The 27,883-nt window shown below is 47.2% G+C and overlaps 1 protein-coding gene across 2 annotated transcripts in view; it reads left to right on the top strand.

Annotated features, from left to right (window-relative positions):
• The window catches only part of LOC142484855 (uncharacterized), a 191,414-nt gene that overhangs the window by 59,825 nt on the left and 103,706 nt on the right, over window positions 1-27,883 (top strand). Inside the window, exon 1 of one of the 2 annotated variants that reach the window (XM_075584086.1) lies at window positions 10,450-10,517. The exons of the other annotated variant lie outside the window; for it this stretch is intronic. Within the exon in view, the coding sequence (XP_075440201.1) occupies window positions 10,466-10,517 (52 nt within the window). The 5' untranslated portion in view covers window positions 10,450-10,465. Of the gene's footprint in view, window positions 1-10,449; window positions 10,518-27,883 lie in introns of those variants that run through there. 2 annotated transcript variants of the gene reach the window in all.

The following is a 27,883-nucleotide window of genomic DNA, read 5'->3' as shown; positions in this document are numbered from 1 at the left end:
TTTGTAAAGACAATCGGTGGTCTTTTGGGTAAAAATTTGGCTAAAATGGGATCCATATGCAAGATATACCAATATTTATTGAGGATATGTTTTATCTTACTATGTGAACTGTTAAATTTGGTTATAAAATATGGAGTTTTCCTCTCATTTTTATTAAATGATTTTTTCTTGTTGGGTTTTTTCAGCTCTACATTTAGTGGTGCAGTGTTTGATGGAAGAGAATCGATAGCAATGGTGTTTCCCAATGGCTGAGAGGATGTATTCAAACTACCGTCGATGGCAACAAATTGATTTTCTGTTTGTTTACTACTTGAAAAATAAATGAATTTATCCCTCTTAGTATTCAGCGCCCTTTTATACGCCCTATCGATAATAGTGCTATCATAGCCCTTTTCTAGGAAACATTCCAGAAGTGTCTGAGATTGGACCTTGAATGTTTCCAAACCAGCACAATTGCGCCTAATGCGCAGAAACTGGCTGTATGGAATGTTGTTAATACATCTTTTCTCATGACCACTTGTTGGATGTAAAAAGGAATTCACATTTGTGCTTTTAAAATGGGTTTTGGTGTATAATTTATTGTCAGCAATATATATTTCCAAATCCAAATAATTGATGTTCGTTGGACTTAACTCGCTAGTGAAAATCAGATTAAACTGATTGTCATTTAGCCCAGCAACAAAGCTGTCAAATGAGATGCTGTCACCGTCCCAAATTACAATCACATCATCGATGTATCTCCGCCACATAATTAATTGCGGCGGAGACACATCGACGCCCCATACTGCACCGACACACTTTATTCGAGCAAATACCCAGTATGTTCCTGGCAGATACCTGGAATGCGCCGCTCCTCACCTCTGACAAGCCCCGTTGTGTTTGCCTTCCCAGCCTGGGTTCATGCCTGGCTGACGGGCGGCTGATCTGTTAAATGATAATGATTAGGATTTAATAGGCTGCAATGCTTCGCGTGTCTGCCAGATGGCATAAATTCATGAATTGTAATGCAGTATATACAGGCGGTCCTCGTTTTACGACGCTTCGTTTTACGACGAACGGCTTATCCGACGCTTGTCAATGCATCCCTATGGCCCGTTTTACGACGCCCGAACGGCTTATCCGACGCTCTTACGACGCTTTAAAAAATTGCTACAAATGAACAACCAGACGGCTGCAAGCTAAGGAGATCATTCTGAACAGTCTGTGTGAAGGTTTGGTGGTGTATTTTAGGCCCTAAACCATGGCTGATCAAAGCAAAAAGCAAAGTGCTGTTACTCCAAAAAGGAATAGAAAATCTATAACTTTGGAGACCAAGCACAACATCATAAAGCGCTCTGAGAAAGGAGAGACGAACACAGAAATTGGACGTTCCTTGGATATACCTCGCACAACTATTGTGACTATAATAAAAGACAAGGCAAGAATCCTGGAACAGATCAAGGGCTCAGCACCTATGCAAGGTACGACAATAAGGCAACGTGCTGGGCATATTGCTGAGGTAGAAAAACTCCTCATCATATGGCTGGAAGATCAATCCCAGCGTCATGTGCCCATTAGTTTAGCCTTAATTCAGGCCAAGGCTTTGAGTCTGTACACTGGCGACACACTTTATTCGAGCTCGGCTAGTCCCACGAATTCGGGTATACCTGGGTGTATTGAGGTTTGTGACTGTTTTCTGCCCGAGTGCATTGAGGTATTTTTCAAGCAGGGATTGAAGCATTTTATTCCCGCTGGCTGCAATACTGCACAGTATATATATATATACTGCATTACAATTCATGAATTTATGCCATCTGGTAGACACGCGAAGCATTGCAGCCTATTAAATCCTAATCATTATCATTTAACAGATCAGCCGCCCGTCAGCCAGGCATGAACCCAGGCTGGGAAGGCAAACGCAACGGGGCTTGCCAGAGGTGAGGAGCGGCGCATTCCAGGTATCTGCCAGGTACATACTGGGTATTTGCTTGAATAAAGTGTGTCGGTGCAGTATGAGGACATTAAGCAACAGCATGGAGAAGGGGCCACTGAGGAAACGTTCACTGCAAGTAAGGGCTGGTTTATGCGGTTTAAAGAGAGGGCAAACTTGCATAACATTAAAGTGACCGGTGAAGCTGCTAGTGCTGATGAGGAGGCAGCTAAAACCTTCCCTGTTACATTGGCCAAAATTATAGAGGACGGTGGCTATTGCGCACGTCAAGTGTTCAATGTTGATGAGACTGGGCTCTACTGGAAGAAAGTGCCCAGTAGAAGCTACATTGCAAGAGAGGAAAAATCTATGCCCGGGTTTAAAGTTGCAAAGGACAGGCTGACTCTTCTGCTTGGTTCAAATGCTGCAGGTGATTTCAAGCTAAAACCTTTGCTTGTTTATCATGCAGAAAACCCTAGGGCATTCAAGGGTTATGCAAAGCACACACTTCCAGTGATTTGGAAGTCCAACCGTAAAGCATGGGTAACAGGGAGCCTTTTTGAGGACTGGTTCCAGCATCAATTTGTTCCGACTGTGCAATTATATTGCATGAACCAGAACCTCGATTTCAAAGCGTTGCTGCTCCTGGACAATGCTCCTGGCCATCCCGTGTACCTGGATGACCATCATCCAAACATCATGGTGGTGTTCATGCCCCCCAACACCACCTCACTGATACAGCCGATGGACCAGGGTGTTATCGCTTCCTTCAAGGCCTACTATCTTAGGCGAACATTTGCCCAGGCCATCAGAGCAACCGATGTGGAAGGTGGTCCAACCCTAAAAGAATTTTGGAAGGGTTACAACATTCTCCATGCAGTAAGAAACATTGGAGAGGCATGGAATGAGGTGAAACAATCCAATCTAAACGGAGTTTGGCGTAATTTGTGCCCGGATTTTGTGTCTGATGTCCAAGGCCTTACAGAGACTGTTGCAGAAGTTACAGAAAATGTTGTGCAAATGGCCAGAGATCTCAACTTGGAGGTGGAAACCGAGGATATTGAGGAGTTGCTCGCCTCACATTCTAACGAGTTGAGCAATGAAGACCTCATGCAATTAGAGGAGCAAAAAATTGCTGAAGAGGAGGCCCACCAATCTGCTGATGTGGCACAGCCACAGCCACGTAAATCTTTGTCTAGCAAAATGTTGGCTGCGGCATTCAAGCACATTGATAGCGCACTGGCCATATTTGAGGACAATGACCCTAACATTGAACGGAGTTCAACAGTCAGTCGTGGGGTGTCTAACCAAATCAGCTGCTATAGAGAGATCTACACGCAGAAAAGGAAAGGATCTGTCCAGACTTCAATGAAGAGGTTCTTCAAGAGGCCGAAACCTTCAACCGCACCTACATCACCTCCAAAAAGTCCGTTGTCTATTGAAGATTCCCCCCCCCCATCATCTTCCTCCAATAATTGATGTGTTTTTTTTTTGCTCGTGTACATTTCTGTACAAAATACAGCATAGTATTATTTTTATAGTTTTATTTTACAGTTCTGTAATCAATAAATATAATGTTTACATCATAATCTATGTGTGTGCTGCATATCTTATTGCTTGAGTAACATTTTCTGTGTATTTTAGCATTAAAAATGCCTTCAGGAACGGAACGTTTAATTTAAACTGTGTTCCTATGGGAAAACGGGTTTCGCTTTACGACGCTTCGCTATCCGACGCCATTTTGAGTAACGCATTGCGTCGGATAACCGAGGACCGCCTGTATATATATATATATATACTGTGCAGTATTGCAGCCAGCGGGAATAAAATGCTTCAATCCCTGCCTGGAAAATAACCCAATGTACTCGGGCAGAAAACAGTCATAAACCTCAATACAACCGGGTATACCCGAATTCGTGGGACTAGCCGAGCTCGAATAAAGTGTGACGCCAGTGTATGTGTGACGATTCCCACCATCCCATGTATAAATTTGCAAAAGATGGTGCAAAACGTGTCCCCATAGCAGTGCCACACAATTGTAAATAAAAATCGTGTTCAAAAAGAAAATAATTGTGTTTCAAAATAAATTCTATTGAATCGTGAATAAACCTACGTTGAAGGAGTGGTAAAGTGCAATGGAGTGATAAAAAGTGATCAATAGCATCTAATCCCCCTTCATGTGGAATAGAAGTATAAAGAGTTTGAACATCCAATGTGGCTAACTGATAAGAAGGTCTCCAAGTGAAACCTGTAAGAATAGTGAGTAAAGAAGTGGTGTCAAGTAAGTGTGATGGTAATAGTGAAACAAGTGGTTGTAGAAAGAAATCTACATAAGATGAAAGATTAGCAGTAAGTGAATGTATCCCTGAAATAATAGGTCGCCCCGGAGGATTAGTGAGTGATTTGTGAATCTTAGGCAAATGATACATAATAGGGATGGTGGGAGCCGTACACCACAAATAATCAAACTCATGTTTCTTGAGAACATTCGATTGATAAGCAGATTTTAACAACTCATTGAGACCCAGTTGGAATTGAACTGTAGGGTCTTTGGGAAGTTTATAATAGGACAAGGGGTCTGACAATAATCTAGTTGCTTCCAAGCAGTAATCTATTCTGTCTTGGAGTATAATGCCTCCTCGTCTGCTTCACGTACAATTGTGTTTGGATCTAATTGCAGTGTTTTTAGCACATGTCTTTCCTGTGTAGTCAAATTCATATTCTGATTTGTTCGAGTTGTCTGCGATTGTTCCAGAGTCTTAAACTCCTTTTCCACCAATTTATTGAAAATGTCAATATACTGTCCCCTAGAATGATAGGGATAAAAAGTAGAATTCGGTTTAAACAATGAGTGTTGCGTAGACATATCATCTCCAACACTAGTTGGACCCTCGTCCATCAAGGACATCAAGTCCACAAGATGATTTTGTTCACTGGAAGACAGTGTATTGACAATAGGGTTAATTGTGTTAAGAGTAGACACTGGACCTCCCTGATCTGAAACGAAATGTCTGCTGAGGGTTAACTTCCGATTAAATTTCTGAAGATCTATATAAAGATCTAAATTGTTAACCCTACGTGTAGGGGCAAAAGAACGTCCTTTGCCCAAGACATTCATTAAAGTGTGATCTATTTGAAAATGGTACAAACTAAAGATGCCTTTCGATTTTAATGTTGGGTCATCTGGATAGACTTGGGAGGGGAGGGTTGTTTGCCTCCCTCTGATTCCACTCCCTCTATGTCCTCTCCTGAATCCTGTCTTTTCCTTGTACTCTTTGTGGGGGCTCTCAATAAAGGTGGGTGGTTGGAATCCCAGGTGGATATTGATTGTCTCATTTTCTTCAACCTGTTTAAAAAATCCTCATTCTCTATCTCCTCTTTTTTATCCCTTAATGCTTCAAATTGGTTATGTAGAGGAATAACAGGAGTTCCATGTTCCTCTCTTCTATGGGTGTTAGTATGTTTCCTAGAAGCACCGTTATTTTTCTTATTATGTGGAGTATGCTGTTTGTTCTGCTTCCTATTCTGTTTAGAATAATGGGAATTCCCTTGTTGTTGTTTGTGGGAATTGGGACCCCATCCAGAGGGATCTGTAGTGTCGTTCCTTTGATATTTGGACGGGAGTCTAGTATGTTTCTCATGGGTGGGTCTAGCATAAAAATTGGGATCCCTTGGTGTCCTTGGGATATTGATATTAACTTTGGGGTTTGGATGTTTGGTTTGTGTTGAACCCTTTGAATGATTTGGAACTGTAGCCTTAGATTCATGTGTGTCATGTATAGCAGGGTCCCCATCTATAGGGGTTTCCTTTACTGTTTTCCTTCATCTTTGAATATTAATAGCATAATCTCTCTTATCCCTGAGAAATTTTTTGTTCATATTAATTAATATTTGATTTTCTGATCTCCTCAACTTAATATTCATGTCTTTAGTTAGTTGCGGTAGTTTGTCTAGACAGGGAATCTCCAAAAACTTTAGTTATTTTACTGTCTACTTCGATTATCTCTTTTTTCCTTTCTAGGATTAACAATCGAATTAGCTCTAAAGAACAGTGATCTTGGATCCTTTCCCATTCTTTGACAAACTCCCGACTATCTGTAATATAAGTTGAGGGTTTGAGGAATCTTAAGTCCTCTTGGTATGCGACCCACCCTTATATATTCTTCCAATGTGGCCATTTCTAGCCAGGACTTGGTCTCCTTCTCCAATAGTTTATGCAACTCATTCATAAGAGAAGGCAAACTAGGAGTTGTAACCTCTTCAATTGGCGTATCTGAGAACATCTTACTAAACAGCTCTGGTTTGTTAAACCTGTTTTTGAGACAATCTAGAAATTGGCTGGTATTAGATTCAGCCATAATACGTCCATATAGGGAAGGCGAAAGAGGTGGGGAGGAGAGGGGAAGGGGAGAGGTGAGGGGGAGGGGAGGGGGAGGGGAGGAGGAGGGGGGAGGGAAAGAAGGAAAAAGAGGGTGGGGGAAGGGGAGGGGGAAATGGAGGGAAAGATGGACAAAACATGGGACAATAAAAAATGTATACTGCACAAGTAAGAAATAGCCCAAGAACAATAATGTGATAATTGGACAATTAAACCATAAGAGTCTAATAGCTGCTGCGTGACTGTATGGGAAAGAAGGGGGATGCCGTGTGACTCAACAAGTGGGTCACACAGATTACCAGTCAAAAAAGTGTCCAGTCCGCGCTCTTGCTCTTTAAGGGTGTGGAATGATAGTTCCTCTCTGATCTTTTGCTGCTCCTGTTGTTCAAGGTGTCTTCCCCCACCTCCAAGATGGATCCCAACGGAAAACTCCGACGGCGATGCCAAGTTCCAAGAAAAAGAAAACACAACAGCGCACCAAAATGAGAGAAATAAAGTGTATTACAAACAATAAACAATAGTAACCACTTACATAAATAAAAACTTTAATAATCCCTGGTCTCGATCGTCACTTCTATGGTAGGGCATCAGAATAGGATGAGCAGGGGCAGAATCACTCCTCAGAGATCTGTCCCGCGCGCTGGGGCTGTCCCTGTAGCGCTGTGACGCCGTCAGACCTCCACGAGTGTCAGCGTGGCGGACCGCGTAGCGCGCATGCGCATGAAATGAAGCCCCCTGTAGCTGTCCTGGAGATGCCTGTCCGTTTTTGTGTGTACGATCGTGATCGGAATAAAAAACCACTTGTGCGTAGGCTGGCAGTGCACAATAAGCCAGCAACACCATTCGCGACGCATACCTTTTCAGGCGTGATCTGGGGCACCTATCTGGGGTCCTTTATATGTCTATCCAGTTATATCATTATCATATCCAGCGCGCGGTTCTTGGAACTTGGCATCGCTGTCGGAGTTCTCCGTTGGGATCCATCTTGGAGGTGGGGGAAGACACCTTGAACAACAGGAGAAGCAAAAGTTCAGAGAGGAACTATCATTCCACACCCTTAAAGAGCAAGAGCATGGACTGGACACTTTTTTGTCTTGTATTGGTTACACTGCTGTGAGAGTGCTTATTCACGGTATAGATATATAGGTTCCTGTGATGGATCATCTCGTTGGTGGCGGGATCCTCACAGGTGGAGGCGCTGCAAATTGCACCCCAAGCCCCATATGAGTGAATGCTTAGGCCTCCTGTTTCCCCAAACAGGTTAGCACCACAGAACCAATAACCCCCATTACCAAACTGATCTCCCTTGGGGGATAGGGGTGTTACATATGCATAAAAAGTCATAAGCAATACATTCTGAGCAATTTAGCGCTATAACACTGCCGCTGCTTTTTCTGCCTCACTCCTTTTTATTATATAATGCGACGTGCTGTGGAGACGTCATGGTGACGTAGCGCAGCGCCATGACGACCCGTTGTCATGGCAATGTGATGTCATTTGACGCCGCGCAGCCATGTTCACTGCAGTTGGAAGGGGAGTTCCAGCAGGGTGCCAGGAGGCGCCGCTGCACCACGTCGCACCGAGTAATTTTCTCCGGGTTGGGCTTCAGTAGAAGGTGGCCGTCCTGACCGGGACTGGCCCAGCACCCATAGTGCTCCTGGCTGTAATTCTTCACCCGTTTCCCCTGACAACCCCAGAGAGATTTTACACCGTCTTTTTGTCTTTAGGTAAAAGAGGGTGACATGGACAGAGGGGAAGGAAGACACAGTAGGGGTGGATTTGGGCAAAGTGTGAACAGACCTATTTTCCATGAGAAAGGTGAGCAGGAGCAATAGAGGGTGTGGGTGGAGGTACGTAGCGGGTGTGGGTGGAGGTACGTAGCGGGTTGGTGGGAACATTACCATTGGCATACTGCACCGTAGTATTGTTTGTGTTTTGCCACATATTCCACGTGTGCACGGCAGGAGCCACATATTCCACGTGTGCACGGCAGGAGCCACATATTCCACGTGTGCACGGCAGGAGCCACATATTCCACGTGTGCACGGCAGGAGCCATATATTCCACGTGTGCACGGCAGGAGCCACATATTCCACGTGTGCACGGCAGGAGCCACATATTCCACGTGTGCACGGCAGGAGCCATATATTCCACGTGTGCACGGCAGGAGCCACATATTCCACTTGTGCACGGCAGGAGCCACATATTCCACGTGTGCACGGCAGGAGCCACATATTCCACGTGTGCACGGCAGGAGCCATATATTCCACGTGTGCACGGCAGGAGCCACATATTCCACTTGTGCACGGCAGGAGCCACATATTCCACGTGTGCACGGCAGGAGCCACATATTCCACGTGTGCACGGCAGGAGCCACATATTCCACGTGTGCATGGCAGGAGCCACATATTCCACGTGTGCACGGCAGGAGCCACATATTCCACGTGTGCACGGCAGGAGCCACATATTCCACGTGTTCACGGCAGGAGCCACATATTCCACGTGTGCACGGCAGGAGCCACATATTCCACGTGTGCACGGCAGGAGCCACATATTCCACTTGTGCACGGCAGGAGCCACATATTCCACGTGTGCACGGCAGGAGCCACATATTCCACGTGTGCACGGCAGGAGCCACATATTCCACCATCTGATTTTCCTTGATCTAAGAGGTCATTATTGGGACATCATTTCTCATACCTTGGACTTTCCATTTATCAATTTGGACTTGTACGGCGCCGGTTTTCTATCTTTCTTGTGTACCTGTCATCTGATTGTACAAATCAGTATTTACCAGGCGGCCTAGTTTTACCCAATAGGGGTTCTTATATTATTAATCATATTATTTGTATTTTTAGCGCTAATTTTACACCGTCTTTTTTTCTTTAGGTAAAAGGGTGACATGGACAGAGGGGAAGGAAGACACAGTAGGGGTGGATTTGGAGAAAGGATTGTGAACAGACCTATTTTCATTGAGCAAGGTGAGCAGGAGCAATAGAGGGTGTGGGTGGAAGTACGTAGCGGGTTGGTGGGAACAGCCAGATCTCTATAGATATTCAGGGGGATTTTGCATGGGGTCTCTTACTGTGCTGTAAGTTGGGTGGGTAAGCAGAATTGGAAGGTGGGGAAACGTTAGTTTGCATTGTTAGAGGGATTCCCTATTGATGAAATGGTTTGAATGTCGCTAATTTCAGGTCACATGTTCACATTAGACCCAGATGTCCTGTAAAGGGAGAGAAATTTGATTGTAAGTGGTAATGTTTATCTAGGCTTATTTGTCACATTGGTCAGCTTTCTACGGTATGAGCTGTGTGTGCGCAGAACTGTAAAAATAACTAATAGTATACCGCTCACCAGATAGCAGATAGTATAGCCGGTGCAAAGGGATGGTACTGGCATAGCAAGTAAAAAGGAAGACAACAGAGAGATCTCCCACAGACCCCTTTTACCACTGCACAGACAGGCTAATAAAGTAGGTAACAAGGATGTAGTGCTTCTTGATATGAATAGGAGTGGACTATAGAGGAGACCCTGGTAATCGCACCCTGTACTAGGAGTGATCAATTACCTAAAACCGCCTTAGGCAAAACAATAAACTTTTATTAAACATATATATACACATAATGACGACGCAAAAATCAGTGGGTTATAAAACAACTAAAACACAGGTACGGGTATACACAGGAGGTAAATAATAGATTAATATCTATAATTCTTATTCATAAATGAACCCTCCTGATAGATAGCTCCGATAGGAGAGGTATGCGGTGGGGATAGTAATGCCTGGTAACGTATGTATAGCAGATAAAGCTAGCAAATGCAATAGCAAAATCCACCACCTAGATCACGGAGAGGGTGGAGTATTTGTGTGTATACTGCCACTGATATAGCAATGCCAAAGATAGGTGCCTCAGTCTGTGTCAATCAGTGGTAGTGTATGAAGTGCCATGGTCAGTGTGACTGCATGTGGTAGTGTTCAGATAATTACACCGCCACCATAATATGATGTGTAGCCCACACTCTTGAGCCCACAGCTGACGGCTATGGCCTGTGTAATGCACTGTTGTGGCTAAATCGCTGAAAATAGCCCAACCTCCGGTACACAAACTTGCACAAACTTGCACACCTCCCTCCCCAGTAACGGAGCGATCTCACCCGTGACCTCTGACGTCAACGCGATGACATCATCCCGACGTACGTTTCGCGCTCGGGGGCTGGCGCTTTCTCAAGGTAGGAGGTCCCTACTGAGTGATTGTATGGCGTATATGTACACCTTAGTCTAGACGGGGCTTGAGATCTCCCCAATCGCACTCCAGTGTATTGATTGACAGTCTCAGGAGCCAATCGCAGCGCTCGAGGGGTATCAAGCGTATAACTGTGACTTAACCCTAGACATACTGTGGACAGGATAGCGGCTTAAAGCAGACCTGTATATAAGGTTAGGTGATAGAGGATATACATAATAGGAAGTTACAGTACAGAATACATGACTGAATCCAATGCAATAAGTGGAATAACCTAGTTGTGGGCATAGCAGGTAGTGCCACTTAGAGGAGCAGTGACCTAATGGTACATAGCGTATCTCCCTCCACATACACCAGCTGCGGGCCAACCCCTGGGTGTTGAATGGAGTACATGGGTCATATACATGTATGTACCTGATTGGTGGTATATACGGTGGGGTTGCCCAGAGGAGTAGTGACCAGATGTTAGTTAGCGTGTATTCCTCCATGGATATACTCAGTGGTGTAATATACGCTAGTGTCACTTAGAGGAATGGTGACCAAATACTGGTCAGCGTGAATCCCTCCATGCATATTACCCTGGGGCCAACATCTAGAGGGTCCAAAGGTCATATAGCCAAAGTCTGGGGTCATTGATATGTTGAACTCATATGGTGGCTCTGAGTAGGTATAGAGATGTAGGACTGTACTGACCTATGGCGTCCACCCCGTAGGTCAAAACGAACTCTAGAATTAGCTATATACCTGGATCCCCCTCCAATGCAGTGTATTGATGGATATTAGGTATTAAAGGTAGGATTTATAGATAAACCCCTTGTTGAGGCCGATGGGGCTGAGTGTATTGAGTGTGTATATCCATTTACACTCGGTCTGTAACAGTACCCTGTCCCAATCACCCTTACGTTGGCCCCAAGGGATATGTTGGATACCAATAAAAACCAATTGATCACTGTTGCCTTTGTGTTCGTTTGTTACGTGGCGCGCTACTGGAGTGTCTGCGGCATTTCGAATAGAACCCAAGTGCTCGAGGATTCTCTTTTTGAATTGTCTGAAAGTTTTGCCTACGTATAGCTTGCCGCAGCCGCAAACTATCAGGTAGATCACCCCCTCAGTGACACAATTGATGAATTCATTCATTCTAAATGTCCGCTGTTTATGGGAGTCCATAAAGTCTGTTCTTTTAGGTACATACCTGCAGGCCTTACACCTGCCGCATGCATATGAACCAGTGGGTTTCTTATCAAGCCAGGTGGTGTGTGATTTGGCTTGGTAGTGGCTTTTAACAAGGATATCCTTTAAATTACGGCTTCTTCTGCTGGTGAGCTTAGGTGTATGTGATATAGCCCCCTGCAGATCTTTGTCATCGAGTAGGATATGCCAGTATTTATTGAATATCCTGTAGTTAGAGCCCCACTGATCACTCTAAGTGGCACTACCTGCTATGCCCACAACTAGGTTATTCCACTTATTGCATTGGATTCAGTCATGTATACATGGTACAATCATGACAGTATCTACCAACACAATGTCGTACATAAAGGTATCCATGTCAACTCGTTTGTTGTGAGTAACCACCATAACTGACATACTGGGGAGACTTACAGACGAACCAGACCATTGACAAGGATACAGAAGGGAAGGGGGAGGGGGAGGGAGGGGGGGAAGGGGGGTGGGCGGGCAGTCACAGAGAATTTCGGATCCTCAGATGTGTACCGGGGGAGCCCGGCTTTGCTGAGCCCAGGGGTCGGTCTCGGCCTAAGGTTCCCGATCGTCTTCTGCCGGTTACGCCATGCAATGACTAGTCATCCTGCAACTTAATCTGTCTGTCCAACCCTCCAGTCCCGCTTAGTTACCCCATATACTGTACGTCATTCTACTGTCTCCACACATCAGAGGAGAATGCGTTGATGACTATTAAAGCAATATATTGGAGGCATTGATCCCTGGGATATCGATTTGGGCTAACCAAGGCGCCCAAACTTTTAGGAAATTTGTGCCGGTGTCGTTAACCAGAATCGTTAACTGTTCCACCCGGCAAACATACCAGATTCTATTCCTGATTTGTGGGATATTGGGTATCTCAGGCTGCTTCCACAATGCTGCAATTTCGCACCTCAGGACAATTGGAAAATGCGCAATTAATTTGTGCTCCGATCTGTTTAGCCCCGGGGAGCGTCTGGCCAGCAGAAACAACCAGGGGTCCAAAGGGATTGTGCGACCGAGAATTCTCTGGAGCCAATTCCTGATGTCTTCCCAGATTGGAAGTACCTTGGAGCAACCCCACAACATGTGCAGCAGGTCTGCCTGTTCCCCACATTGTTTGGGACACAATGGGGGGTAATCTTTGACAAACTTAGATAATCATAGTGGGGTCAAGTACCATCTCATCAGGACCTTATACGCGTTCTCCTTTAATGTTGTGCATATTGAGCTCTTGGACGCCGCTAAAACAATATAGTCCAAGTCCTCGTCGTCTAAACTTTCCCCTAGGTCGCTCTCCCACCTGGTCCTGTAACTAAGTACCACGTCGTCGTCTGTTGCCGGGCAGACCACCTCTATGTATATCCCAGAGATAAGTCCCTTGGTACCTGTTCCTCTGGAACAGAGCTGTTCAAAATTAGTTCGCCTGGGGCGGTTTGGAAATGTATCATAGAATGCCCTTAATTGGAGGTATCTAAAGAATTCTGCTTGTTCAGATTTCATTTGCTCGAAAGGTTTGATTGATATTCTACCCTCCAGGTGTAGTAGGCGTGTGTAGCCTTTCTGTCTCCAGATTGCGAAATCTTTCCTTTGCAGGCCCGGAGTGAAATCAGGGTTCCCCAAAATTGGGGTCATCAAGGAGTGTTGCCTTGTTAGGGCGAACTTATATTTGCTCTTGTCCCATAATGATAACGAGCTGCTTACCGCGGAGAGCGAGTTACTAATGGTTTTATGAACCTTTTTTGGAAGCCATATTAAGTCCTGGAGTGCCACCGGGGCACAATTGTCCGACTCCAGTTCCACCCAACGCCTCAGACTAGGGTGGGTGTGCCACTGGGTAATTTGTGATAATTGGGCCGTTCTGAAATACGATAACAGGCAAGGTACCACCAACCCTCCTCTTGTTGTGGGCCGAATCAGTGTGCTAGTTTTAATGCGGGAGTTTTTATTACCCCAGACGAACTTCACCATTGCGGACTGTAGCTGGAGGATGTCTTCCCTGATCATAGGGATCGGTAGGGTCTGAAATAGGTACAGAATTCTAGGGAGGAGATTCATTTTTAAAGACTGGATCCTGCCGATCCAGGATATACTGTACCCTGTCCACTTTCTGAGATCCTCCGTTAGTGTCCGTATCAGTCTGGGGTAATTTGCTTTATATAGGGCGCCGAATTGTTTCGTGATATTTACCCCTAGATATTTAATTGAAGAGGTTTGCCATTTAAAGTTAAAGTTCACCGTGATCAATTTTTCAGTGACTTTAGGTAGGTTTATGTTCAGGGCTTCTGACTTTGCCTGATTAATTTTAAACCCTGTTATCGCGTTAAATTCCCCTAATAGGTTGAAGACATTAGGCAGAGAGGTGAGGGGCGGTGATAGTGTTAGTATCACGTCATCAGCGTACAGGGCCACTTTATGTGGCTGTTCACCAATTTGGATTCCTACTATGTTTGGGCTGAGGCGTATATGCGCCGCTAGGGGCTCAATGCATAGCGCAAAGAGGAGGGGTGATAGAGGACAACCTTTTCTGGTGCCGCTCTTTATCAGGAATTCTCCCGAAGGGAAGCCCTGGTGCCTGACCTTCGCCGTCGGTCCCTGGTACAGAGCGAGAATTGCTTCCAAGATTCTCCCACCTAGACCGTACTCCCCAAGCGTCTCCCTCTAGTAGGGCAAGTCAATTCTATCGAATGATTTTTCTGCGTCTAGACTGAGCACCACAGACGTGACCAACTTTGGCAACACCTGGTTAAGGCGATTAGCCAGTAGTTTGGAAAATATTTTTGTGTCTGAGTTTATCAATGAGATGGGTCTATAGCTTTTACAATCTGCTGGGTCCTTCCCCTGTTTGTGGATCACAGAGATAGACGCTTGGAGCATTGAACCCGGGATGGGGGCACCGTCCAGAAACGAATTGCACAGTTTTAGGAAGTGAGGAGCTAATATATTGCGGAATTTTTTATAATAGAGGTTGGAAAAACCATCCGGGCCAGGGGCTTTGGATGCTTTCAGTGACTTCATTACCTCTAGTATCTCCTCCATAGTGAAGGCTGCCTGTAGTGCATCCCTCTCCTCTCTGGTCACTTTTGGTAACTGAGCCCCTTTCAAGAATGTCTTCAGTCCGGCTTTTGTGGTTGGAGTATGGGCCACCTTCACTCCATCATATAGGGTCTCATAATATGATTTAAATTCGTCTACAATTAATTTAGGGTCAGAGGTAAGATGCCCCTGCGCTGTTCCAATTGTCTGAATTTGGGAGACTTGATTTCTGTCTCGAAGTTTATTGGCAAGTAGGGTATCTGGCTTGTTCGCTTTTTCAAAAAATTTCCGCTTGGACCATGACAGCTCTTTCTCAGCACGGGAGGCTAACAGTAAATTAAGTTTAGTTTTGGTGTCTAGCAACTCCTTAAGGGTCATTGCATTTTTGTTATCTTTATGTAGGGTTGACAGGACTAACAATTCTGCTTCTAACTGATTAATTTATTTGTCCTTTTCCCTCTTTCGCTTACTCGCGATCCCTATGAGCTCTCCTCTGAGAGTTGCCTTATGGGCTTCCCATAGGGTAGCTTGTGATGCCATGCTTCCCAGATTCTCCTGAAAATAATCCCTGATTCTATCCCCCACTTTTTGTGTGATTTCGGAAATTTTTAATAACACTTCGTTAAGTTTCCAGTTCGCTCCTGGTCTGTCAAGTCTGAAGTCTGAGCACCGCAGCTCTATCGGCGCGTGATCTGACCATGAAATATCGTGGATTCCCGAGTGGGAGATCTGAGAAACCATTCTGCTAGACACGAAGAGGTAGTCTATCCTACTGTATCTGTCATGTGGGTGGGAGTAAAATGTAAACCCTTTTTCATTTTGGTGTTGCTCGCGCCATATATCTGGAAGATTATTGGTTCTCAGCCCCCTGTTCCATGTTTTTCTGACTTTCGACCGGTTGTGACCGCCTGGGGTGCATCTATCCAATATTGAGTCAAGCGTCTGATTAAAGTCGCCCCCGAGGACTGCGCAGCCATGCGATTACATGCGTGGCTGCTCTGTTGCTGCAGGTCTGCTTCTCAAGGCCCGTGGCATCGGTCCATTGTCCGCTCATGGGCCGGACAGTCAGGGAGCAGCTCCTCCAGCCAGCGAGAAATGAACCCCTCCACATCAGTAATGGCCTCAGGGATTCCGCACACTCTGATATTGTTGCGGCGATCCCTGTTCTCCGCGTCCTCCTGCCTGTCCACCTGTTCATTTATTTGTGTTTGAATATGTGTTGTGCGTTGGTCAGACTTTTTGAGAAGCTTTGAGTTGGCCGCCACCTTCTCTAACCGCCCCGGTTCATTCTCCGAGCCCCTTCACCTCTTTTTTTAAGTCCTGCATTTCAATGTGGATGAGGGCTTTCATGTCCCGGTATAACCGCTCAAAGTCGCAGCGGTGGACTGGCAGTTGTTCTGGTCCTTCAGGGTTGTCTTCCTCCCGCTCCGATTCCGAGCCTGCATTCGAACCTGGCGCCATTTCTGCCGCGGCGCTCTGTAAGTTCAATCGGCCCAAATATTTGTGGAGGTCACCCTCTTTTTTGGGTTCATCTGCGCCATCCCTGCAGTTTTAGTGTTCGTATCAGTGTGATTAGGAACGTCAGCGGTCCGTTTTTTTGCGGTTTATTCTTGCTTTATTGGGGGTGGGGGACGGAGCTCAAGGCTTATGCTGCCATCCACCTCACCTTTGCGCATGCGCCTTGTTTCGAGAGGTGCAATCTTTATAGTAGGGATTGACTACATCTCAAGGATGATGGATCTTCTCTGCTAGGGGGGAGGATGTTAAACCGGTTCAACGAGATTTTAAACAAGGAAGGAGGGCAGGAGGGGCAAGCAAGTAATGGACTGAACAGAATAGGCAGGAATGTGGAAAAAGCTATTGTTCGTGTAGGTGGAGTGGGGGTAAGGGGAGCCTGGTAAGCAGGTAGGTACACATTAAATACAGATAATACTAGAAAACTTCTTAAGACTAGATTAAAGTGGAGTAGAAAGGCAGGAGCAGATACGATAACAATAGCAATAGATAAGATAACAACTTAAGTACATGCTTGCTAATGCAATAAGCCTGACATAAAATAAGACAGCTTGAATTAATAGCTACAAGGGAGATGTATGATATCATAGGCATTACTGAAACATGGCATGGTGAAACTCATGACTGGGCAGTTAATTTAGAGGGTAATTCCCTTTTTCTGAGGTATCAAGCAAATAGAAGAGGTGGTGGAGTTTGTTAAAACGCTACACCGGATGTAAAACTTATTATAAGGGAAGATTCTTATGAAGGAATTGTAGAGACTTTGTGGATAGAAATTAGCAGTGGGGGGGGGGGGGGGAGAATGCTTACGGCTTCTTTGATCGTAGCTGTCTATATGCCGCCTTGACAGGTGCCGACTGGGTCAAGACCTTCCATTGTGTCCTCCTCCCTAAACTAAACCCGTGGGGCTGTCCGCTATCAGTTGATCTCTACGTCACGGCGCCTGTCTGACCGTCAAAGGAGAACGCACCTGTGTATATTAGTGCAAAATCGTGGCGGCATCCACCCCTGGGATGTCTAACTGGGCTAACCATGGTGCCCAGACTTTTAGGTAATTTGTGCCGGAGTCATTAACCAAACTTATTAATTGTCCCATCCTGCAGACATGCCAAATCCTGTTTCTGATCTTAGGGATATTAGGGATTTCTGGTTGCTTCCATAATGCTGCGATCTCGCATCTCGTGGCTATTGCAAAATGCGCGATCAATTTATGCGCTGCATTTGACATTCCCCGGATCCGCCTGCCCAAAAGGAACACCCACGGGTCCAGGGGGATCTCCAAACCGAGAATCCGCAGAATCCAGTCTCTAATCTGTTCCCAAATAGGGGCCACTCTTGCGCAAGACCACAGCATGTGTCGCAGATCCGCTTCCTCCCCACATTGTTTAGGACAGAGTGGGGAGTAGCCTCTCACAAATTTAGCTAAGCGAGTTGGGGTGTAATACCACCGCATAAGGACTTTATATGTGTTCTCCTTTAATGTGGTGCAGATTGAACTTTTTGCAGCTGCCTGAATAATTCTGTCCCACTCCTCGTCCTCTAATGTCTCCCCTAAGTCCTTTTCTCAGCATCTCTTGTAGCACAGTCTGTTTTCGTTGGGTGTCGTCGGGAAGATCACTTCCCTGTATATTCTAGATGTAAGTCCCCTTGTGTCCGTATCTCTAGAACACAGCTTGGTGAAAATAAATGTGAACTAGCGCTAAAGTGTAAAACACAGTGTGATATTAAAAAAAACTTCTAATAAAGGATGGCTGCCCGGTGATACTGTCAGTACTAACAGAATAACACAAAATAAAGAAAAAATCTGGCGCCAAATTGTCAGTGGAATGTCCTGTACTCCTCAAGGGATCCGCACACTTGCTTGACAGACCATGCAAAGAAATAAACACAAACAAACAAAAATCATAGCGCAACACTGTAGGGTGAGCAGTACTGCACTAATATACACAGACAATTAAGAATCCTAGCGACAATTAAAACAACTATTTATTAAAAGAACTATGCCAAGACTATGAACCGCAGGTCATCTGGAACACAAAAATTGGAGCCCTACTTACAGACAGCAAGGCTTAAACTCGCATGGTAGGAACAAGTCCTAGATAGAGATGATCTCCCTGCCGGGTGTGATCTCTGCTCCACTGCGGCTCAAACTCCAGTCAGTCCCTATGATGGTAACCGGAACGTCTCCGGCCGTGGAGGCTGGTGTGCGGGGTCCACAGCTCTGCACCGCGTGTAGACACACGCCTCACTTCCTCCTCCGGAGCAACGGGAAGTCTCTGCGCGCCCGCGCGCGATAGTACCCGTAGTCTTAAAGGGACAGCTGGCAGGCAGAATGAAAAGCAGGGCTCCAACGCCAAACGACCATAGAAGTCCAAAGTCAATCAAACAGTGGCAGTGCCACTAGCCCTACGCGTTTCGTAGATGTCACTCTACTTCCTCAGGGGCTGAAATCATCGGACCTCAACGGAGAGAAAGCATGGTCTTCTAAGATGTACTTGCTGAGCGTCCATTTTCAAGCGCCAGGTAGTTACGGTTAGTTACAAAGTTAGTGCAGTCTTTTGTGTCATATCAGGAAAATGTTATTTTCATGTCATTATTCACCTGCAAATGTAGCAGGGCTGCAGCTGGGGTACGTGAACCCTCTCTTGGGGGGCGGGTGGGATGGGGGGGTTGAGAAGAAGGCAAGGGGGGAGGGGGGGAAAGGTGGGATAAGTGTAGGGGGGGGGTAGAGGGGAGGGGGATGGGAGAGAGGGGAGGGGGGAAGAGTAGGAAAGGGGGGTAGGTTGTTAGGGGGGAGAGAGGACGAGGGGGGGGCGAGGGGAAGAGGGGGGGGAGGAAGGTATTGGGCAAGAGGGAAGGGATGGGGGTATTGGTAGTAGGGGAGGGGGGTGGGTGAGGGGCAGGGGGAAAAAAAGGGGGGGGGGTAGGGCGGGGGGGAGTAGTGAGGGGGGGAATAGGGGGATGCCCTTTGAGCTCTGTGTGGGCCCTTCTGGCTCGGGGAACATGAACGCTGGGACAGCGGAGGTCTACTGCCAAACTTGGGGCAATGGGGAATAGGTCAACCGGGAAGTACATGGGGGGAACAGTGCTACAGACCCTCTGTGGGCGCCTCTCCACTGGAAGCGACCGGGATATCCTGTGCCATCAGCCCCTCCGTAGAGGGGGGGGAGCGAACGATCCTGTGGGACCATCGGGGGTTGGAGCGTTAGCAAGACCCCGCAAGCCCCCCTCGGCCGAGGGGGGGTACCAGCACACCATCCGGGGGCCGGGCTGTTGCGGGGACTCATCTGGCGCTGTGCGCTTGGCGCCTCTGGTCGGGATCCATTAGCCGGAGCCACGTGATGCGGGGAGTGGTATCCGATGGCCGGAGACCGCGCGCGGTGATGACATCTACTTCGTCTCGATCTCGAACAGGATACCTCGTGGTGCTCCGCAGCAAAATGAAGACTCCTCGGGCGCCATCTTGAAGAAATCCGGTGCGCACGAGGTGGGCTCATCCCTTCGATCTCCTGCGATGCAGCGGATGGATCCTTCGAAGTGCCAGTGGGGATGGAGCCGGTCGCCTCCCTGGATGCTGATGGGAGTCACTGTTGTAAGGTCAGTGGTTTAGCCACGTTTGGCGCTTCTTTTGCAGAGGCGTGCGGTGGGGTCCCTCCAGGCGCCATTTTGAGTGGTGTTAGGGAAGAAGATGGAGTTCTCCCGGGAGGGCCTCCCTCTGTGCAGGGAGCACCCTTCATCTGTCCCTGGACTGCCTCTGCTCTGCGATTCTTTCGGATGCTCTGACCGGGTGGTCCTCTCGTTCCCGGGGTCTGTTGCCAGACTGGTGAGCATGTTGGGAGGGTTCCGCGGGGAGGCCCAGGGTCTTAGCCAGAGGCTCCATTTCCTCGGGCTGTCTGATGGCGAGGAATTTTCCCTTGTGGGAGATGATCAGTTTAAAAGGGAAGCCCCATTTGTATTTAATTCCCTTTTCCCGAAGGAGTAGTGTTAGGGGGCGCATCGCCTTCCGTCGGTCCACGGTGAGCTTAGAAAGGTCATTATAGACCTGTAGGGGCTCATTTTGAGCCTGCAGGCTCGTCACGGAGGGAGTGGATCTCCTGGCCCAGGCGAATTATCTCGTCGTCGGCCTCAGATTGGTGATGAAGGGCCTCATCCAGCCTGGCTTCCAGGGTTGTGGTGCGCTCCTTTAGGCCCTGAATATCATGTTTTATTTCGGCCACCGCTTCTTTGATATTTGTCTCCAGTGATCTTTGGAGCTTAGCGTGGAGCTCCTCGAGGAACTCCTTCGTTATTCTCCCGTCTGGCGAGGGGGGAGTCTCAGCGGGGCTTGCCGGGCTAATGAGGCCTTGTGTGCCTCGTGCACCTGATGCCTGGGCGCCATCTTTCCGCCTGCCTCCCGCCTCAGCGGATTGTTTAGCGGGGGTGAAGTACTTGCCAACCCCTTGGGACTGGTGACTTTTCCCCCTGTTCGACATCCCTGTGGTTTTAGGGAGAGATTGTATGCTTTTTGTTTTTATTTCGATCGGGTGAAGTGGCTTAAATTCAATGATTATACAGAGGGGTCTCCGGAGCTCTCCCTCTACCCGTCTGCCCTGGATGGAGTCATCGGCACGCCACCGATATCTGGGTTATTTCTAATGTGTGACTGTGTGACTGTAATGTGTGACTGTATTTCTAATGTGTGACTGGGTTATTTCTAATGTGTGACGTTCACAGAGGTACACACTTTGAGTCTTTATAATGTGAAATTACAATAGGCTTTATTGTGCCTGTTCCTTTTCATCAGGAAATTATCCAAACACAGGGGGGGGGGGGACAAAGCTTCTATTCACTTGGGAGTATTTCTAGTGAAATCCTATGCAATTAGTTCACATCTCCATTCGTTAAGCAGGTCTCCCAGCCCCAAAACATATAGCATGAAAATAAGCAGATATAAGCAGTCTCTTAAGAATAAAAGTCTTATCTGTTTCTTGGAGGGAAAATCTTCTCACTTCCTGGTTCAGCTTCAGGTGTAGTAGTTTTCCCTGTGTCTTGAAAATCAGCTCTGCTGTGCAAAGCTCAAGGCCGGTCAGCTCCAAAGGTCAGCTCTCAGTCAGAGCTAAGGAGAGAGTCACTTCCTGTCTCAAAGGCAGGCTTTTTGTAAACAATCTAATCAGGCAGGTGGTGTTTAGTAATTAACTACCACACTGCTAGATTAAAGGCACATTACTCAACAGGGATAAGTCCCCTGTTACAGTGCCGCTAAGGGTTCTATGCATAAGGCGAACAGCAAAGGCGACAGCGGACACCCCTGCCTCGTTCCGCTCTTGATTTCAAATTGTTCTGAGGGGAAATCTTGGTATCTCACCCTTGCTGTAGGGTTTTTGTACAGCGCTAGGATGGCCTGCAGGAGGCGTCCCTCAAAGCCAAACGCTCTCAATGTTTCTGTTAGGTAGGGCCAGTCTATCCTATCGAAGGCTTTCTCAGCGTCCAGACTTAACACCATGGATTGTATATTTTTCTTTTGGGCCAGATCAATTAGGTCAATAATTCTCCTGGTGTTATATGCCGCTTGTCTGCCTCCGATAAACCCTACCTGATCCGTGTGTATTAACCTGGGAAGGACAATACCCACCCTGTTGGCTATAAGTTTAGAGTATATTTTAATGTCCGAGTTAATCAGTGAAATGGGCCAGTAGCTCTTACAGTCTGCCGGGTCCTTTCCGGGTTTGTGGATCACAGAGATTGAGGCTTGGAGCATTTGTGCTGGGAATGAGGCCCCTGCTAGAATTTCATTGAATAACTTTAACATTTGGGGGGCTAGTATTTTATTATATTTTTTGTAATATAAGTTTGAAAAGCCATCCGGCCCTGGGGCTTTGGCAGGTTTTAGTGCCTTGATGACCCCAGAAAGCTCCGACTGGAATGCCTCCTTGTCGCTTCTCTCCAAGATTGGTAGGTTCGCCTCTTTAAGGAAGGTCTTTAACGACACTCTTGTTTTCAGATTGTGGGCCACCTTATCTCCATTGTATAGTTTTTCATAATACTTTTTGAACTCCTCTACAATTTTCCCAGGAATAGAGGTAAGGTCCCCTTCGTGTTTTCGGATTGCGTGAATGTGATAATTTGGAATCTTATTTTTTAGCTTATTGGCAAGTAGTGTGTCAGGCTTGTTTGCTTTTTCATAACATTTTCGCTGAGACCAGGCCATTTACTTCTCAGCATGGGCGGAAAGGAGGAGGTTAAGGCTGGTTTTGGTGTCTAATACTTGATTCAATGTGTGGGCACTCTTATTTACTTTGTGTAGGGAGGAAAGCTCCGCTAGTTGCATTTCTAGCTTTTGGATTTTTTCCTCTCTTTCTCTTTTCCTTTTAGCGGCCAGATTCATTATTACCCCCCTGAGGGTAGCCTTATGGGCCTCCCACAGCGTGGAGTGTGCTGCCACACTCCCCTCATTCTCCTCGAAATATTGTTTGAGCTTATCCCCAATTTCCGCCTGTAGGGCTGGAATCTTCAACAATAACTCGTTTAATTTCCAGTTCGCTCTAGGTCTGTCCAATGGGATTAGTGTGCATCGCAGCTCGATAGATGCATGGTCAGACCATGAAATATCATGGATCTCGGAGCGAGAGACCCCGGGGACCATTCTATTGGATACAAGGAAGTAATCAATCCTGCTATAGGTGTTGTGTGGGTGTGAGTAGAAGGTATACTCCCTCATTCCCTGATGTTGTTCCCTCCATATGTCGAGTAGTTGGCAGTCTCGTAAACCCTTTTTAATTGTTAGTACGTCAGGTCTCTGTGATGCGTTAGTGGTCGAACACCTGTCAAGGTCCTCATGTAGTGCCTTGTTCAGGTCTGCTGCTACCATAATATTACCTCTGGCCACTTTGGTAAGTTTCCTGAAGAATGTGTTAAAGAAGTCTGTGGCCGTATCATTAGGGGCGTATATTGTTGCCAGTGTGATAGGGAATCCTTGTATTGCTCCCCGCACGATGAGGAACCTACCCTCCCTGTCCGTAAATGTCTTGTCGGTTACAAACGGTTATGGATTAATATGGCCACCCCTCTTTTTTTAACTTTCGCGGAGGACAGAAGGTGTGTCCTGTAGTCTTTATCAAGGAACTTGGGACAGTTGCCCTGTGAGAAGTGTGTTTCTTGCAGGAATAAAATTTCTGCCCTTTTACGTTTATAGTCACGAAAGGCGACTCTACGCTTTGCCGGACTGTTAAACCCTTTAACGTTGTGGGATATTAGCCTGAGTTCCTTACTCATTGAAGCATGCAGTTCGACGTGTCTGCCGTGAACTGTTCCTGTTCAGTGCGGCTGGGCCAACTCCGGAGCCTCCTCTCCTCCCTGTACCACTGCGCATCTCTTCCTCACTTAAGGAAACACAAAAGGGGGGACACACAAAAGGGGACACCGGGGGATACAAAAAAAACCACAACATGTTCTATCACATATTAACTCTCGACGTCTTGGCGGGGTAGCCTTCTCGATGAGGTCATCGCCTTTGGGTATCCGAACTCTTCTCCTGCAGTCCGGGAGTATCTTGGGGTGGGTGCCGCCCTCCCCCAGAGTCTTGACCCAAAGGGCTTCACTAGGGCCCAGGAGATCCATCCTCCTCCCCCCTAGTGCGTGGCCCATGCGGATTTTGAAGCAGGTCGCCTCCCCCCACTCCTGCCTCGCTCGTCCCTTATTTATATTAATGAAACCTAACTGTCAACTTTCTACTAGTGGCTGCCCCCATAGCCCCAATTTCCCAGCACCCAACACACTCCACCCCCTGTTCTTCCTTTTATATTTCTAATGTTGTAACCATTGTACAGGACTCACTGCCACCCTTCTATTTCCACTTCTTCTCCGTCCTCCCCTACCCCCTACTGCTCTTACGGCTTCCTCACTTCCATCTCTGCTTAACCTCCCCTGTCTCCCTTTCTCACGTCCTAACTGCACCTGACCAACAACTCGCCTTCTTTCCCTGACCTCGTACCTTCCACTCTCTATCTCTGTCCTTCCACTTCGTATTCAGCTACCATCACTTCCCCCAGTCTCACTTCTACCAGTCACCACTCTCTCCTCCCTCTGTTCTTCTCCCCTTACCTTCTACCCCACTTTCGTGCCTGCTCCTTTCCCCCTCTCTACTCACTTTCCCCTTCTTTCTCTAATACTTGCTTATGTCCTCCTACTTCCTTACTACTTGCTTTCTCACCTCCTCACATACTTTCTGTTCTGCTGACTAACTATTAGGTACCTTACATACTCCTTCGGTGCTCCTCCTCTTCCTATTTATCCCTCACTCACCTACTCTACCCTCTTGCTAGTCCGCTTGCCTTCTTTGCCCTTATGCTCGGGATCCCTGTGCGCATCGGCCCTCTATTTCTTTCCGCCTCCGTCGCTGTGTCGCTTGGTTGTCCCAGTGTAAAATTCAAAAACCCCGCTTCCGCCTGTTAGGATGTCTTCTTTTCGCTGGGGAAGTCGGCCCGGTGCCTCGTAGCCACCTCGCTGGGCCTCCGTTCAGCGCCGTCCACGACAGTGACGTCATCCGTCTGCGCCGACGGGGGCAGACTCCGCGCCACCTCCAAGATGGCGACGCTCCATCCGGTTCCAACCTGTGATGCGCTTCCGGGCAGCCACCATTTTTGATCGCGCATCTCAGCAGTGCGGAGGTGCGGGCGCTTGCTTAAGCTCCTGCTTCCCGCTCTTCGCCCCCTTCCGGGTCCTGCGCCTCACCGTGGATTCCCGCTAGCGCAGGTATCATCGCCATCTTGTGTGTGGGGGTGCTTCCATGAAGAAGGTAGGCCGAAAGTTTATTACTAGTTTTTTCAACTTTAGCGTCCGGTGACTGCTGTGGCCCGCTTCCGTGGACCGTCTACTTCCGAGGTGTGGGGCTCAATTCTCTCCTTTCAGGGGGTGGGAGCCTGCCTGTGGCACTGATCCACCGGGGCCTGGTGCCCGAAGTCTTTCAACGAATGCCATAACTTTGACTTGAGGGGATTTTTAGATTATTCTGTGTCCCTCAGCTCCCTGGGGGACCTCGTACGCTGCTCCCACATGGGTTCAGGGAGCGGGCTAGCTGGGTCTGCGGCCGTAGGGGCCTCTCCCAGGCCCAGTTTGTGAAGGAAAGCTGGCCCCTCATCCGCCTCCCTTATTGTTTACGCTTTGCCGCCTATTGCTACCTGCAGGCCGAAGGGGAAGGTCCACCTCTACCTTACCCCCTTCTCTCTCAGGGTTTTCGTTATTGGTAGCAAGGATCTGCGGCATGCCTACTTCGCAGGGGACAAGTCCTGGAAGATGGACATCCTCGTGCCCTCGTGTTCCACCACAGGTAGGGGGTCTGGTTTTGTGTAGGACAGCCTCCTTTGTGTGGTAATGGTGCAACCGAAGCACAATATCCCTGGGCTGTTCGTGCAGTTGCAGCTTGGCTCTTAGGGCTCTGTGGCACCTATCCATCACCAGGTGATCTTTTGGGGTATCTGGGAGCAGAGCCTCCAGCCATTTTGTAATGAACTCGTTGCAGTCCAGGACAGATTCAAGGACTCCTCTGATCCGGAGGTTATTACGCCTGTCCCTGTTCTCCGAGTCCTCTTGGCGCTCCCGCAATTCATTTAATTGCTCTTGCAGGCCGGTGTATTTCCCATCCTGCCTCTTGATTGCCCTGATTGGTCCATTTTATTCTCCAGGGTGTTTGTCCTTTCCCCCAGTCCGGACACCTCTCTCTTCAGGTCTTTGATTTCTGCCTGGAATAGTGTCTTAAGGTTGGCGTTTAATTTATCAATATCGCACTCTGTAACTGCTCCCAGTGCCGGGTTGTCCGCTCATCTCCTTCGCCATCAGGCTCCGTCTCCGAACCAGCATTTGAATGCGGCGCCATTTCCCCTCCCGCTCCACTCGCACGGCTGAAGTACTCCAGCAATCCTTTCTTTCTGGACACCCTGGGGCCTTTTTTGGACATCTTGGCACCGTGGGTGCTTTATTGATGGAAACTAGCAGTTCACTGGGTGCTTTTATTATGTTTCAGCTATCGTTTACAGCAAGGCGAGGCATGAAGCTCCTAACCTATGCGACCATGCTCCTTGCCATCGCGCATGCGCCTCAGAAAGGCAGATTTTAATAAACCAAGGAGTTATTTACAAGGAATAAATTGGGATGATATATCTTTACAGGAAAACATTTGGATAAATGGGTCGGTTTTTAAAACATTGTTAGAAAAGCACACTTTCCAGTGTATTCCCTTGGGTCATAACGATTAAAGAAACAAGTCTAAACCAATGTGGCTAAATAGACAGGTAGGGGAGGAAACGGACAAGAAGAGGCAGGCGTTTTGTTCATATCAGAATTATAAGGAATGTAACAAAAGAGGCAAAAGGGGCGATTAGATTAGCAAAAATTCACTCATCACGCTGCATGACATCCATTCACGTTTCTGCAGAACACAGCCAGAATATCTCAACTATTTCCCCCGTGGCTTCCGTTAACCCAAAATATCCAAACCTCTCTCACTATTCACGCTATGGATCAATCTAATTGAGGAGAACCTCAGAGAGTTTTAGTAGAGGTAGACTGTCTGGAGCCGATGGATTTGTAATACGTGGTCGTCTCTGCCTTATTCCAGCACTGCAAAAGCGACCTTTTTTTCTACTTCCTCGCAAAGAACCTACGTTATGTGACTTTGTTTCACAATTCCCACCCTGCAGCATTATTAGTACTACCGGTATCACAGGTCTTTCACACATTGTAGCTCATAATACCATTTTGTGTTAGTGTGTTGGTTTCAACAGAGGGTAAAGCTAAGCATTTTTGAATAAAAGCTAAGTTTTACCATTGAATTCTGGGGAATTATTTACGTATCCTTGGAGTGCATCACAATGAAGGATTTTACTTAATTTTTTAAAATATATATTTTGGGGGTTATTTCTGTGGTTCTACATAATTCTGCGATAGCACCCGGTAACCTAGTAGAGTTCGGTAACCTTTCTGTAATTGGTCGTGCCTGAAAGCGTTCGATGGCAAAGCATTGGTAGCCTCAGGGGTCAAATGGGTTAAATAATGTTATTCTATCTAATTGAATCAGAAATCTTAGCACACAACTCTATGGCAGAAGAGTGGGACATCTTCCACCTCTCCACAATGGCATCGCTGGCGCTGATCAGCAATGATTTCCAGGAGTTATTGCTTACATGTATTATTAGGGCTACTTTGTGACCGGCGCTCACCACAAACAAGGCGGGAAAGCGAGGCTGAGGTTGGAATATTGATAGCCACCGACCAACCACCGGGCAGACACGTCCGGTGTGCAGAGTGGAGGTGATCCAGCCGGGTCAGGGTTGGAGAGGTCAGGGTAGGCTGAGGGTACTTGCCGTAGTCTGGAGTTGGAGAGTGTAGAATCGTCGTATATCCGTAGCCGTGGTGGAGGAGAGAGTGGAAGTCCAGAAGCGAGCCGAGGTCAAGTCTGCAGAGAAGGCAAGGAGTCCAAGTACGAGCTGTGAGGTCACAAAAGGAAGGCAAGAGAAGGCAAGGAGTCCAAGTACGAGCTGTGAGGTCACAACAGGAAGGCAAGTGAAGCCAAGGAGTCCAAGTACGATCTGTGAGGCCACAACAGGAAGACAAGAGAAGGCAAGGAGT

The sequence above is a fragment of the Ascaphus truei genome, unplaced genomic scaffold (assembly GCF_040206685.1).
Source record: "Ascaphus truei isolate aAscTru1 unplaced genomic scaffold, aAscTru1.hap1 HAP1_SCAFFOLD_440, whole genome shotgun sequence".
Taxonomy (NCBI): Eukaryota; Metazoa; Chordata; class Amphibia; order Anura; family Ascaphidae; genus Ascaphus; species Ascaphus truei.
The sequence above is the reverse complement of the archived record's forward strand: the minus strand, read 5'-3'. Positions and strand labels throughout refer to the sequence as shown.